This window comes from Canis aureus, chromosome 23, assembly GCF_053574225.1.
Source record: "Canis aureus isolate CA01 chromosome 23, VMU_Caureus_v.1.0, whole genome shotgun sequence".
NCBI lineage: Eukaryota > Metazoa > Chordata > Mammalia > Carnivora > Canidae > Canis > Canis aureus.
In genome coordinates, this window is record NC_135633.1 from 26023437 (window position 1) to 26039113 (window position 15677).

The window sequence follows — 15677 nt, forward strand, 5'->3', positions numbered from 1 at the left end:
AGTGGAGACCCGGGTCCTACTGTGGATTGGGAGTGGAGCGCTTGGAGTGGAGTCCCGGATCCGAAAGCGGTTCAGAGTCTGGGGTGAGGTTTGGACTGTGAGCTGGGGATTCAAGGGCTCCGAGTATGGGCTGCAGTCCCCGCTCAGGAGTGGAATTCAGGGCTCGGGGAGGGCGCCCCACCTTGAGGAGGGTTACAGGGGCAGAGCGGACCTCGGAGCCGGGCCGCACGCTCCCTGGGAGACCGGCCGGGCCGGGCGCTCACCCGACCCCCTCGTCGTGCCCAGCGCGGGGCCCCCCTACCTGCAGGCTGTCGGCGCATGGCTGCGGCGGCGGCGGCGGCGGCGGCTCGTCCGGCTTGAGGAAGACCTGCTGGCCCCGCCTGAGGAATTGGACAACAGCGATGAGGATGTGGTGCAGCACCAGGACCATGCTCGCAGCCGCGCGCCCGCCCGCCCGCCGGCCCGGCCGCTGCGCTCGGTCAGCGCGTCCGCGACAGCTCCGCCGGGTCCGCGCGAGGGTCCGCCCCGGCCCCGCCCCCGCCCCGCCCCGGCCCCGCCCCCGCCCGCGCGGCCCCGCCCGCCCCGCCCCCGGCCCCGCCTGCCTCTCACCCCTGCTCCCTCCGCTCGCGAGCCTCTTCCAGCGGGTCCGCTGTTAGGGTCCCCCACCGGGTAGCCCGCTCTCAGCCTCCGCTCGCTCCTCGGCGCCCCTCGCCCCTCCTGTCGCTACCTCGCCTCTCGGAGCCCCTCTCTCGTCCGACCACGTCCTCTCCCCGCCACCTAGAAAGTCCTGGGGCCGGCCAGAGCCGCGAGCCGCGAGCCGGAGCCCCGCGCAGGGACGGGAGGGCGGGAGGCGGAGGATGGGGGGAAGGGGCCGCTGAGCCGCTGCGAGCAGCCCCGGGCTGGATCTTCTCCGGGAGAAACGGGGAAGTCGGGGAGAATCTTAGAGGTCGCCCTGCGACGGCCAGGCCTGGGGCAGTAGCCAGGCTGCGAGGGGGACACGTGCGCACAGACCCACGAGAGCACGCACGGACAGGCGCACCGCTCCGGAGCGCGGGGTGGGGGCCCGGGAGCCGCCCTGGGCAGGCAGGTCAGCGCTGGCGTCCCCGGAAGCCGGAGAGGGTGCAGGGCCCAGGGCTGCACAGTCCACAGTTCGCTAGTGGGACCCGCGCGTCCGGAGCGCTCTTCTCCGCAGAGCGGCCTCTGTGCTCTGGCGCCTGCGGCAGCCGTGACGCTTCTGCGCCCCCTGCTGTCCTATCGCGGCAGCGCAGCCCGGCCCTATTTGCCGTCTGCTTGGCGAGGAAAGTCGGGGTCGGCGGCTGTGGGAAGAGGGGTCACGGGGCCAGCTCTCTGCCTGGACCCACCCCATTCCCCGCCTCCACTAGGCCTGAGATCCGCTGGGGTGCCAGGACGTGTCTGAACTGGAGGGAGCGCTCTGGATCACACCTGGCCTTTGCCCGTGGCGGCGACTTGCATGACCTTGATCAGCTTCCCTTCCATTCTGGGCCTCAGTTTTGCCGTCTCTTTCACAAGACTGCCTGGATAATCCATCCCATAAGGGTGGGAAGGCAGCCAGAGTCCCCTGACAGCCCTCGCTGTGGTCTGACCTGAATCCTTCCCCCTGCACGGCAGGGGGGGCCCCCTCTCTGCAACACCCCATTTCCCCACTTGGAGGGTGACTCAGTGAACCCCTCAGCCTCCCCACCTCACTGGGCTGATTCACTTGGGCCCTCTCTCCCTGGAGAGTGATTTCCTCAACGTTGAGTCACTGAGCCCAGTCCTGGACACAGTCCAGGCACCTGGCACATAGGCTGGGCCGAGCCCTGGCGGTGCCATCAGCTTGGGGGGAGGCCCTCCAAGCCAGGATTTCTCCCATCTCTGATTCTGAGGCCCAGCTCTGAACATGCTTCTTCCTTTGCTCAGATACCTTTAAAGACTCCCTGCCACAAATACAATAAAGCCCAAATCCTCAGTCTGACATAGCAGACCCTCTATAATTTAGCCCTGACTTATCTTCCAGCTTTGAACCTCTTGCCACCGGTCCTTACATTTATACTTCCTCCTCTCTTCAGATGGGTGACAGACTCATTCTCACCTCTAGACTTTTACCCATGCCACCCTACCCCTGATACTCTCCAGATCCTATCAGCCTGCTTATCATTCAGGGGCCAGAGGCCCACCTCCTCCAGGAGGCCTTCCCTTGATGCTACCTTAGTCCTCTGGGTCCCCCTTCTTGTGTTCCTTTCTGGGAATCATGTTGGGGACATAGAGAGGAGTGAGAAGCTCTTCTGTCATTAAGTGATCCAGGCCAAGTCAATGTATTTCACTTCACCTTCAAATTGGGCCAATATGACCTACTTTTTAATACCCTAGAAATTTACTTGGGCTCAGGTGGTGTAAAGGTTCTGGCCCAGAAAAGGACCTCCCTTCCTTTTCTGGCCTTAGTTTCCTGTTCTGTAAAGGGGGTTACCAGTGTAAAGGCTATATAAGGACTGAGTCTGAGCCCAGAACACAAATGGTTCGGCAAATTCCAAGCACCTGTCAGTTCTGGGCTTTTATAGCCTTGGTTGGGACACAGGTACCCAGGAGGTATCTGTTACTGCCACTGGCCAGAGCTGTTTGTTCTTCAGCGGAAGCCATGTCAGACCCTGCAGTCAAGGGCTGACTCTGGCCTGGCACAGCCACCATCTCTTGGGCTCTCAGCTCTAGGCAAGAGCTCCACAGCACTAACCTCATGATAAATTATTTTTCAAATCTTACTTGGTCATCCTACACTATAGCTCCATGGCTGGAGCCCCAGGTCCATGCTTTATGTCTCCCTCAACTCAGAGAGATTCATTCTGCATCAATCCTTCAGATTCAAGCATTCCTCCAAGGGGTCTGAGCCTTAACTCTGCTGTGTGATTCTGAGCAGGCCACTGAACCTCTCTGGACCTCACTTTCCCCATTTGTGAAATGTTAACACACTAGATTCAATAAACACACTTCTTTATTTTGATGCTTGGCAGGATACCGAGGCTCTTTCAAAAATATCCCCCATGTAATCCTTGAAATTCTCCATCCAGCCCACTCCCAGAAGAGGCAGCCAAGGCTCTTCGAGATGGCAAAGTGACAGGCCATGCCCAAGCCCTCATTACCAGGAAGTGACCCTTCCTCCAAGGCTGGAACTCCTCCATTCCCCTACAGATGCCTGTCTGCTAGCGCTACATTCTGTGATTCTGTGTTGGGTTCTCACCCTGGCTCCTCCCTGGGACTCCCCATCCCAGATATTTTTAAATGTTCTCAGGTGATTCTAATTTGCTGCCAGGTTTGAGAACCCAGGATTAGATGCCTCTCGTTCCTGGCTGACCTCAATCCCATGGAATCAAGGACCAGGGCTGGCCCCTGAGGGCTGAGTGTGTACCTCTGGAGCTGGGGGACTCTCTGTGAGAGGGGCTTTAATATTTACTGAATACTTACTATGCACCTCACAGTTCAGCTTCTCAATAACAGTAGAAGGTCTGTTGTTAGCCATGTTTTACAGATAAGGAAAACGGAGGCACAGAGAGACCAAGTAAATTTTCCATAGTCACACAGCTAATAAGTAATAGAGCCAAAATTCAAACCCGGGCCATCTGGCTCCAATCTGTGCCCCAAATTCATGCTCCACATCTTGAGGAAAGGCATGTGAGAAAAACAGATTTTCCCACCTCTCCTTTTGCCCCCAACAAGGCAGTGACTGAGGATTCCATACTCCCAGTCCCTGAACCCTCTGTCTATCTCTGCCACAAGGAAGCCCAGCCCCAGGAATGCCTGGCCTAGCCTCTCTAGATGCTTCTTTTCATCTCCCCACCTTTCGGACTTCCCAGTGGCCCAGCTACTGAGTATTTTTAGGAAAAAGTGACTCAGCCAGCAGCCTGTCAACCTGGGTACCAGGCCCCCCCGACCTCAGGCCCTGTCCAGAAACCAGCTCTTTGTTGTTCCTGATAATAACAACACCCCTGTGGGTCACTGTGCTCACAAAGCACTTCCTCACCTGGGCCAGGAGAGCAGACTTGCCTGCTTGCCATCTCTCTAGCTGACACAGTGTCACCAGCAGGTCCTCCAGTAGGCCGGAAATCTGCTGTCATTCCCCATGCCCATGTGTCCTGCCTCCATAAGCCTGATCTGGTGCCTGACAGGCATCTATCTTGTTGCTGCTAACCATGCTCAGACTCCTGGAAGCTCAGGTTCAAATCTGAACCCTCCCTAACATACTGGATGGCCTCGGGCAAGACTCTGGCCCTCTCTGGCCTCAGACTTCTCAGCAACTGTAAGAGTTGGCCTGGTTCTCATGGAGGCCTCAGGCAGCTCAAGTGGAGGGAGGCAGCATCCAGGTAGGCAGGCCCAGCTGGGCACAAGGCAGCTTTCTTGGGTAGACAGGCCTGCCTTGGCATGCCAGACCCAAGGACTGTGAACAAGGACCGGGTCCCAGTATGGGGGGCTCCTCAGGAGAAAGTGTCCATGACACAGACTTTCCATGACTTGGAGTGTGGAGCCCATGAACTGTGCCATCCTAAGGGCCCTGCAAAAGGACAATCCAAGAAGCGTCCTGGAGGAAGCTGACATCTCTACAGGTTCTGTGCCCATCTACAGCCTGTCCTCAACACTTCAGCCCTGGAGAGAGTATGGGGATAAGCCACACTTAGGTAGCTGTGTGGTGTGTGCAGGTGTATAAGGCCTTGCCCCCAGGACTGTGAGCATGGTGTGGGTGAAGGCGGGAGAGGGTAGGACTACAGGTTTGTAAGTTTTTTTGTGAGGATGCCTGATACTTCTGTGGTATAGCTGAATTTGCATATGTGTGTTTATCTATGAAGTGTGTGTTTATGTATGTGTGTACACACAGGTATATGTGTGTAGGTGTGTGTTGCTCACACGCATGTATATGTGAACAGTTGTAGGTATGCACAAGTGTCCAAGTATCAAATATGTGCATTCATGTGTGGATGTGTATCCAAATGTGTGAGTATGTATACATTCAAAATCACTCCTATCGGAGGTGCTGTCATGGCCATCAGCCCGGGTCAGCTGTGTGTCCCTTGGCTATGACCCTAAAGTGTGGGTAGCCCTCACAGAGAAAGGGTCTGGCCACAGGCAGGTACTGGGGAAATATGGATTTTGGCTCGGGGTGAGCAGGGCCTGCTCCCAGAGCCCCAGAAGCAGCTGAGTGGGGAAGAGCATAGGCTGAGTGAACTCAAGCCCAGGGGATGTGGGGATGGGGGTGGGTCAGCCACAGGTCTCATCCATTTCCATGTTATTTTTATACGCATTTGTCTTGTCTGCAGCAGGCGGCCAGGGTCATGACCCTAGAGGGCAAGGGAATTCATAGGATTCTGGCCCAGACTAGTCCAGGACCTGCAAGCAGGCTTATATCTGGGCTGAGGTCCATGGGACTCAGGCCTTGGCACACGTGAGGCCTTGGCATGTGCTCCCTCTCATCTGCAAACCCCAAAAACCTTCCACCACCACACAAAGCCTCCCTGGGACACCATAGTCCTACACACACTCACCATCTTCCCACAGATACACATACATACTCCTACCCCTCCTACACACACACACACACACACACGCACGCACAAACACATTCCTATAACTATAAACAAGCTTTCACACACAGAGGCACAGGTGGGCATGTCTGCCCCAGGGCTTCCTTCAGGGACCTGTGCCTCCTTCTCCTTGAGGCCCATACCTGCTGGACTAATCTTTTCTGCTGCCTCATCCACACTCACATGGCTCCCAATGCCTGTGGGGTAAAGCAGGAGCCCTTTAAGGCCCTTAAGCCCCACCACCAAACAAACTTCCTTTCAGGCAATACCTACACTGCCTTCTGGCCACACTCCTCACTGTAGGGATCCACCAACCAGCACTTCCCATCCCTCTGCGCTTTGCCAGGTGCTGGCCTTCCCACTGTGCTGTCAACTCCAGGGAATAGGACTCCTGTTTTGTTCATTGCTGTGACCCCAGCACCTAGATCAAGGCTCAACCAGAGGAATTGCTCAAAAGGACATCTGTTGAGTATATACATCACTGGTAGAAACTGCCTTCCAGCCTGGTCTCCTCCTGCCCAACTGTATTTGTTTCCCTGGGTGCCTCCCCAGTCAGACCTGTTGCCCCTCCAGGAAAAGATGGGTCTGATTCAGTTCCATATGTGCACATCCAGCTCAGGGCCAGGCACAGAGAGAAGGAATGGGGGACAGATCCAGGGGCAGAGCCCAAGGAATCATGACCCCCTCAATAAGGCAGAGGGATGTCTGGAAGATTGGGCCATCTGGGCCAATCACACAAAACCTACGTGTCCCAGGGTAGGGGCCTCCCAACTACCTTCCCTCATCTGAGCCCCTTTCTAAAGTCACCCTGACTGGCGATCTAGCCTCCGTTTGCACACTCCCAGGGACAGGGAGCTCACTTTCTTAGCAGCCAACCCCTTCCTATGTGGGATGGCTTTGCCTGATGCTGACTCCTCCCACAGCACCATCCTGTTAAACCCTCATCATCCTGAGCCACGATTCCCATGGAAACCAGGAAGGAAGATGAGCAAAAGAAGAGGCAGATCCCAGCTTTCTCAGCCGCTCTACCAATCTTTCCAGCTTTGGGAAGAGGTGGGAAAAAGAGATCTTGGCTCTCAGCCTACCCCTGGGAAAGGCAAATGGGTTTAAGGTGCTCAGGCTCCCCTAACCCCAACCACCATCCTCGCGAGCCCGGGGTGGTGCAGAGACAGTGCAGCACTGAGAAACTCTTCAGCAACCTCTACTGAGCCCCATCCCCCTCACTGAGCCCCCTCTTCTCATCCCCCAACACCTCTACCCACATCCCGTCTCCTCTTCTCCTCCCCTCACTGGAGCCTCCTGCCCTCCAATCTGCAGGATCATGAGGGGTGCTCTGACTCCAGCCTTAGCAGTGCCACATGGAGATGCTTCCTCCTGAGCCCTGACTTGCAGGCTGGGTGGATGAAGGAGGGCAGGCTGGTCCTTAGCCAAGGGTGGCTGCCCAAACTCACCCAGCCCTGCCTGGACAGCTGCAGCCTACGAGCCACTCTGCTTTCCTCTGCCGGCTATTCCTGGGCTGGCCCTGCTCCAGAGGGGCCTCAGGCTGCAGTTGGTCCCTGACCCCAGGCCCCTCCCTATACACACACACACACACACATATATACACACACCAGGGTTGCTCAGAGCTGAGCCCATGAGAGATCCCGAGGCACAAGGAAGTCTAAGCAACAGGGCCTCAAGGCCCCATGCTCTGAAAACTCCCTGCCAACTCAGAAACCATCATAGAGGGAGGCCCCTATTCGTGGCTTTGAGGTTCCAAGAACTCCCAGAGCTTTGTGTTCTAAGAAAATCAAGCCTCTATTATAAGGTCCCTTTATTTCAAGAGTCTGTGCTTCTTCTATTCTATAAATGCAAGAGCCTGGAGTCCTGAGAGTGTAGGAGTCCAGGATTCCATTATTCTAACGGCCTGGCAAGCTAGAACTCCACCAGGGTCTCCATGCCCCCCAGATCCTGATGGTCTGGGGGCTTGAGCCTCTGTGGGTACCAGGTAAGAAGAGAGAGGGTCCCAGCAAACCCCTGCACATGTAAGGTGCATTCCAGCCTCCACCTTTCTGCTAACACCACCGTCCATCACCCTCCTCTCTGCTAATGAAATCTCAGACTACTTTAAAGGGGGAGGGGGCACTGCCATCAGGGACCACCTGCCAGGTGCCAGGCCCACCCAGTTGATTCTCTCATCTAATCCTTATGGTATTATTAGCCTGACTTTACAGGTGGTAAAACTGAGGTCCTGGGGCAGGAGGTCATTTGTGTAAAGCCACGTAGCTAGAAATAGTAGAACAGTAATCCAGACTGGGCCCGTGGCAAACCCATGGCTCCTGGTAGTGGGCTGACTCCTGAGAAGAGCCCAGGGAGCCTCCTTCCACCCCGCCTTCCTGGCCCAGGGCCTTGCTGGGGCAGCTTCTCCTGCCTCCAGAAGGCAGAAGGCAGAGACTGGCTCCCTCTTCTCTCTGTCCTCCCGGGCTGGAGGCAGCCTAGAGCCAGCCACATTTCCTGTCCTGATTGTCCTGATTGATCGAGAGGCGCTCGATCCGATCCGCAAAGACTCGCAAAGACTCCGTGGTGGGACCGGGAGATGTGGCGTTTCGTTTCTAAGCAGCCGTCGCTATGGAAGCCAGGTGCTGCCTGCCCGAGGCCTAGCAACGAGGCCGGCGCAGGGCGCGGGGCGGGCGGAGGGCACCGTCGGGGGCTTCCCAGGCTTCCCAGGCAGCGGCGGGAGAGGGGGGTAGGCTGGGCCTGCTGCCCTGGCTGGGCATGCGGGGGGAGGACGGAGGCAAAAGGGCAGGACCAGGCAGGCTCCAAAGGACGGAAACCCAGAGGGAAGGGCAGAGAGACACTTGCAGAGATAGACACAGAGAGTCCAGAGACAGCGAGAGGCACCATCAGGGAAAGGAAGCTGCGGGAAGGTGGAAGCCACCGGAGCTGGTCAGAGTCGCAGAGACCACTTACTTAGACAGCTGGCAGCGAAGGACTGACTCCCAGACTGGCCTGCCTCCCAGGGAAGGGAGAGGGTGTGCCAGAGAGTGGGAGGAAGTCGCAGGGAATGACAGAGATGGATGGATGTGTGACAGGAGGAGATAAGCCTGAGGCAGGAGGCAGTAGAGTCAGATAATAAAGGGAAAGAGGACTAGGGGTGGAGGGGCAGAGAGGCAGGACTTCGGCCCTATGAGGACCAGGGCACCAAAGTCACAGGAGTCCTGAGCCGGCCCCTCCTCCTGCGTCTGCCCATCTGTGGCAGGGCCGTCACCAGCTTTGTACCACCATCCCATCACCTGGCCTTTCCCCCAGAACACAGAATCATCTAGGTCCTCAGAAAAGAGCCTGGTTAGTAGCCCCATGTTTCTCTCTCCCCTCAGGAACAGGTCTCGCCCAACATCAGGCAGCAAGGCCCTCTCTGAAACAGTAGGAAGGCAAGCGGTGGGAATCCCGGTCCAGAGCTCTTTCCATCCTCACCAGAGTCAGACTACTCCTTGGTTACCCGTCGTGAACGTACAGCTGGACAGACAGTCGTGTCCCCCTGCCAGAGTGAAGAAGATGACAGAAACTAAGATGGGACTTTTTAAATTTCCTTCTTCCTCAACAACCCTGTGTGGGGACACTGGGAACTCAAAGATGGAGCAGACAGCATCTGGTGAAGAGATGACCCACGCCTGTCCCTCTCAGGGGTGTGACTAGGAAAGGCAGACTCAGGGGAACCCAGAGTGGCCTGGCTCCTTGGGGACAGGGAAGTGGCAGGCACTTAGCAGATGACATCTCATTTGATCTTCACAGTAATCTGTTGCAGATGAGAAGACTGAGGCCTCCACCAGAAGAGTGACTCACACTAACCAACCACCACCAGCCAGAAAGTGCCTGAATGAGGACCTGAACCTAGGTCTCTGGGGGCCAGTGCAAGTTGGGGAGGCTGGTGGAAGCAGCGGAGACAGCTGCTCCAGGAAGGGGATGACCCAGACCTGTTGGGGGGCCTTTCCCAGAGGGAGGTGGGGTGAGGGGGGAGGTCTCCAGCCCCGCTCTGGCCACCACTCCTTCCAGCACAGGATGCGGTCCCCCCATGTCAGAGTGGGTAACAGCACCAGGCTAGCCTCTGTCAGGTGTCAGGTACTAATCTCTCTCCCCCTCTCTCACTGCTAATTGTTCCAGGGATTGTTAACACTGTCAGCTGCACCTGACAGCCGCTCTGGGAGCTCATGTGCCTCCAGAGGTGCCCCATCCGCCCCCGTCAGCATCAGCCTTGCTCTTTCCACACTCCCGAGGGAGGAAGAAGACGCAGCCTAATTAAGCACCTACTATGTGCCCCTGATGGTGTGAAGCACCTTACATTCATTATCTCCTCAAACTGTCTCCTAGGGCTCTGAAGGCTTGCCCCTGCCTCTTGCAGCTCCTGGCCCCGGCCTTTCTTCTCACCCTCCCTGCACCTCACAGCACCACCCTGGATGCAGCTTCTGGGACAGAGCGTCTCCATAGCCCTAGATGCATATAGGTGCCCAGAAACTGGCAGTATGATTCTCAGCTGCAGGGCCGATAATGGGGAGCAGAAAGGGGAGTGGGGGAGGTGTAGGGACAACGGGAGGAAGGGGAGAGAAAAGGAGAAGGAGACCAGGTGGAGCTGGGGACACAGGGGAGCAGGCTGCTGCACACCAGCCACACTCCACATACACATGCACACACGCCCGGCCTGGGCTGCAGCCCAGATGATCGACCCATGGCACCACACTCCCTTGAGCCCCAGTTCCTGGAAGGAACTCTCTGCTAATGAAATCTCAGACAACTTTAAAGGGGGAAGGGGGGACTGCCATCAGGGACCACCTGCCAGGTGCCAGGTGCCAGGCGCCAGGCCCACCCAGTTGATTCTCTCATCTAATCCTTATGGTATTATTAGCCTGACTACAGGTGGTAAAACTGAGGTCCTGGGGCAAGAGGTCATTTGTGTAAAGCCACGTAGCTAGAAATAGTAGAACAGTAATCCAGACTGGGCCCGTGGCAAACCCATGGCTCCTGGTAGTGGGCTGACTCCTGAGAAGAGCCCAGGAAGCCTCCTTCCACCCCGCCTTCCTGGCCCAGAGCCATGCTGGGGCAGCTTCTCCTGCCTTCAGAAGGCAGAAGGCAGAGACTGTGGCTCCCTCTTCTCTCTCTCCCCTCCGGGCGCTGCAGGCATTATTGATCAACTGTCTCCCAGCCTCTTCTTCCTGATGCCTGGAGGCTGCCTCCTCCATGTAGCCCTCCAGCTGATCAGTGTCACTGCCAGAGTGATTCTGGGGGCGGCCTAGGGACAATGAGAAGGGACTCCTCATCTCTTCCTCAGCCCAGCACTCTCCCTCCTCCTCAGGAACTGGCCCAGGTGGATGGTTGGTGCAAAGGGCAAGGTGGAGGTTCGTGTTCATACATGGATGGACATGTGTGCACACGTACATGTGTTCATGTGTGCATGTGTGCATGCATAAGTAAGTCAGTATAGCAAAGGAGTTGCACACACAAGATGTAAGCCATATGACTTGGGTTTAAACCCCAGCTTCTCCATTTCCTGGATATGTGAACCTGTGCAAGTCACTTAATCCCTCTGAGCTTCAGTTTCCTTATCCCTACAGTGTGGTTACCAATAGTACACAGCCAATAGGATAAATGAGAGGATACATGCAGAACTCTGGCACAATGCTTGGCATACAGTATTTTTTGATGATACATGAAAGTTTTTATTACTGTTCCTGTGAGCATGTGTGCACATCTGCACGTGTAAGTGCCCTTGGAAGGATGGCATTCTGGTACTCCAGCAAGGAGCTGTAGGTTGCTCCCTAACCCATGGCTTCCCTTGAGTAGTGGCTGCAGCCACACTCTCAGCCCAATCTCAGAGAAGGGGGAATTGCTGCACTGCTTCCCCCCGCTCAGATAAAAACCCCCATATGTGCTGGGTGAAGCTGTAGTCGGGGAGATGGATGGCTTGGCGGCCACCAGGCAGAACTGGTGATTAGAAGGCTAACGGCCCAGCATCCGGAAGGGAACGGGAGGGAGGCTGAGCTGTGGGGCCATCCATCAAAGCTGGCAGGCCCAGCTATGCTACATAGAGGGGTGGAAGAGAGGCAAGGGGACAGCTACAAAGGGGGGAGAGTAGAGATAGGCTAAGGGCCAGGCAGCCAGGCCAGCCCAGCACTGACCTGTTCAGTAACCCTGAGTGAGTCACTGTTGCCCTGAGACCTCAGTTTCTCCATCAGGATAACGGGGCTAAATGTCTCTGCCTTGATCAGTTCCAGCCACAGCAGACCCAGTATCAGGCCCCAGGGCCAGGAAGAGCCTGGGGAGAGTATAAGGGCCTCAGAGATGCCGTCACCATCTAGGGGTGCCCGATTCAGCCAGAGATCCCTGGGAGTGCCAAGTAAGGGGTTGGGCATAGTGCCTGGCCTGGGAGCCCAAAGGCCCGAGTTTCTGACCTTCATCAACTTCTGACCATAATCTCGTGCTGACCTCAGCCAAGCCCCTGGTTTCCCAGGCCCTTCCTTGAATGCTGTCCCCCACTACCACCACCACACAGGAGGCAGGGAGGGCCATAAGCATAGCCCTTGCCTATGCAAATTTCATTCACGCTAGGGGCAAAATCACCTATGGGCCCTCCTCACCTTTTGGAGGTAGCAGTTACCTGGATAAATCCTGGCCAGCAAGTCTGAGGCAAGAGATCCTAGCTGGGTTCTAGGGGTTCCTGACAGAGCTCATAGCCTCAGCCGGTCTTTAGTGACCTCAGTAAGCTTGAGCAAATCACATTCTTTCTCTCTCTGCCTCACTTTTTCCATCCCTAAAATCAAACAGGCGACAATAAAAATTCTTCAGTGGCTCCTCTTTCCCTGTGGGGTACACTGCAAACTCCTCCTTGCAACCACTGCCTCCCAGTCCTTCCCCAGACTCCAGTCCTCCTCTGCTCCCTGCTACACCTCCTACAAGTAGGCTGCTCTGGATTTCTGTCAACCCCCCATCCCTCTCTATGTTTCACCTCTGAACTCATGGTTCAACCATTCACTTCTGATCCTCTTCATTTCCACGGAAAATCTCATTCAACAGGACCAGAAGTATCACTCTCTCTGCAAAGCTGTTTGCACAGCCTCTGGCAGAGCAAAGCCAGCCCCCCTTGCAGAGCCACCAGTGGCTCCCACACACACTCTCTGAAGCCCAGACCAAGATGTGTCTATGTCCCCATCTCACCCTGGGCTCTTAAGGGAGAGGGCTGGGCTGGGCCTGATTCCCAGGATAGGGAGAAGAGGTGGGCAGCTCAGGGCGTTGCACAGCGATGAGGCTTAGAGAACGTGGAAGGAAAGAAAGGAGGAGGAAGGGAACGAGGACTGAAAAGAAAAAGAAAGCAGGAAAGAAGGAAATCATTGTCGCCAAGGTTCCTTTGGATCCAGCAATCTGAAGAAATGCTAGTCTAGTCCAGATGGAGCCCCCGTGCCCTGGTCCCTGCTCCATCCCATCTCCCTCCCCCTTGCTTTCCCCTTTAGGCTCAGCCCCTGTCAAACACACCAGTACAAAGGCCCGGAGCCAAAGGGGTCTCTGGCCTCTGCCGCTGCACCCTGACTGGAGGCTAAGAACATGCCTGGTCGTCATAGTGATGGTGCAAAGCTGTCATCACTAATTCATCGCTGGAGCCCTGGGAGGCCAGCGAGGTGTGAGGAGAGCTCGTCAGAACTGATCAGAGCCACCACTAGGGGCAGGAGTCTTGGAGCTGTGGGCCTGGGGGAGGACCAGAGATTAAACTCCATCACCCCCATCCTGCTGTGTCCTTCCCTCAGATTGCCAATGCCCTGATAGGAAGGAGGGTCACAGACCTTCCCTCGGTCTGTCCTGTGCACCTACTGTGCGTCCAGCTCAGTCCAACCTCAGAGCTGGGAGTCCGTGAAGGCCGGAATAGTAAGTCCTGTACCCCAGCATCTCAGAGCAATTATCCATGTCCTGCACTCTCCAATAGGGCAGGGAGTTGTCTGTCCCTCCTCTTTGAGGAGTCACAAGGGCTGAGAAGGTGTGGAGGGAAGCGGGAGAAGTGAGCCCATATGTTGTGCCCTCTCCAAGCAGGCAAATGTGCCAGGCATTCCTAAAAAGTAACTCATTCAATCCACCTAGAAAGCCTATAGGGTCAGAATTATTACTTGGTTTTACAGATTCCAGGATAGTCTCTCTGCCTAAATCTTTTCAGCCGATCGATCCCATCCCCTCCTCTGGGAAGCTTTATCAGGATGCCCCATCCCGCACTCATCCTTCCTCCCGTGAACTCACTCCCAGTGATGGTGAGTGAAGGTCCCGATCTCTCCGGTCAGACTGGACTGCTGGCTCCTCCTTCTCCCACCTGGAGCTGCGGAGCAGAGCCCGGGCGAGCCCTCCCATCCCAGCAGGGAAGCCAGCGACCAGAAGACCACGCCCACTCCCGGGGGGGGGGGCGCTGTCCGTGGTCCTGAACTCTCCCAGGCCTGTCTCTGGAAGTCGCTTTTTTTTTCTGTTTTAAGTCATCTCTTCCTCAATTTGGGGGAGAAAGTCCAGTCTCCACCTGTGAGGCACCCCTACCCTCTTCTCACTTAGGTCTTTCACCCACAAACCTCGAAACAAGGAAACTATTTGGAGTAAGAGAAGGGAAATGAAACTAATAGGCATTCACTCAACATTTATTGAGCACCTACTATGTGTGGCCCTGTGAATAGAGCTTGGGATAAAGCAGTGAAAAACAGACTTACTTATGCCTTTTTGGAGATTTTTGTCCTGTTAGGTCAGCACTGGAGTTTTCTTTATGCACATTAATCCACTTGATCCTTACAATATGTGTTAAGGTGGATATTATTATGCCCATTTAATGGTGAAGGAAACTGAAGCTTGGAGTGACAAAGGAACCTGCCCAAGGCCAGGCAGCCATAACCAGTAAAGGTAGGAATGCAGGTCACAGACCTAGTCCCTGCCCTCAAAGAGTTCATCATCTAGTTTACCTGTCCCAGTTCTCCAATAAGCATCTCTGGAAAGTGTTCCTTGAGTCTGATCTGAATCTCTCCTGCCACAGCTCTGACTTGGCCTCTCTTTGTTGAGACTTCAGTAGGGTGTAAGATCAGCTTTCATCTCTTTGCAGACACCTGGGGTGCTTCCATGAGCTCCCAGCCCTTTCTCCACCCCCACCTTGCACAGAGGCCTCCCCTCCCCAGGAGGGAGTGAGGTGTGTGCTCTAAAAATACCTTAATCCCTCCCTGCTCTCGCTCTAATTAAGCTGAGTGAGTCACTACTTTAAGTAATTTATTGCTAGTTACATAATTGCTTTAATATTTGGTTCTAGAACTGGGGAACAAAAGTGCCCCCTTCTTTTCAGGGAATTGCTAATCCACAGAGGGGTTTAAGGCCCCTTGAAGGGGGAGATAGGGAGGGATATGGAATCATCTTGGGCAGGCCTTTGCTCCAGTCTGGATCAACACATAGCCATTCCCATCAGGCCCACAGGACTCACCTAATCCAAGGAAGGGCAGGTTTGTGAGAGCACCAACTGTCTACTCTCTGTCATCCACTCTGTGGATTTCTGAGGCCACCACTTCCAACTGACCCAGCCGTCAGACCCAGTGTACCCTCAGAAAATTGTGGCCTGAGCATCCCTTCCCCTCCCTGGCCTCTGTCAGGAGGTACAAAGGCCACAGGAACAAAGGCCCAGAAACAGCGAGCTTTTCCTGGGCATCTCCCAGCATATATATTTTTTAAGATTTTATTTATTTATTCATGAGAGACACACAGAGGGAGGCAGAGACATAGCCAGAGAGAGAAGCAGGCTCCTCACAGGGAGCCTGACGTGGGACTCGATCCTGGACCCCGGGATCACACCCTGAGTCAAAAGCAGATGCTCAACCACTGAACCACCCAGGCGTCCCTTTCCCAGCATATTAAAAGCAGCTCTAGTCTATGTGCCCAGGTTGTCAGTTCAAGGAAAACCCAGCACCTCTCATAGCCCTGTAAAAAGTCACACACACACACACACACACACACACACACAGCCCCGGGGAAGGGGGGGACTGACTGCAAAGGGCACAGAGAAATTTGGAGAAATAGTACTCCTTTCTTGATTGAAATGGCAGTTATATGACTGTATACATTTACTAAAACTCATTGAATCATACA

The 15677-nt window shown here is 55.5% G+C and overlaps 1 protein-coding gene and 1 long non-coding RNA gene across 4 annotated transcripts in view; one reads left to right on the forward strand and one right to left on the reverse strand.

The window, feature by feature from the left end:
• The window catches only part of PDE2A (phosphodiesterase 2A), a 92662-nt gene that overhangs the window by 64220 nt on the left and 12765 nt on the right, over positions 1-15677 (reverse strand). For 2 of the 3 annotated variants that reach the window (XM_077866886.1, XM_077866888.1), the window contains exon 2: positions 302-380. In XM_077866886.1, the coding sequence (XP_077723012.1) occupies positions 302-380 (79 nt within the window). Of the gene's footprint in view, positions 1-301; positions 461-15677 lie in introns of those variants that run through there. The other variant, XM_077866887.1, reaches the window with a different exon arrangement.
• Positions 8924-12385, forward strand: LOC144294850 (uncharacterized). The gene is made up of 2 exons (XR_013362187.1): positions 8924-9438; positions 9705-12385. It is a non-coding gene; the product is annotated as an uncharacterized LOC144294850 (long non-coding RNA).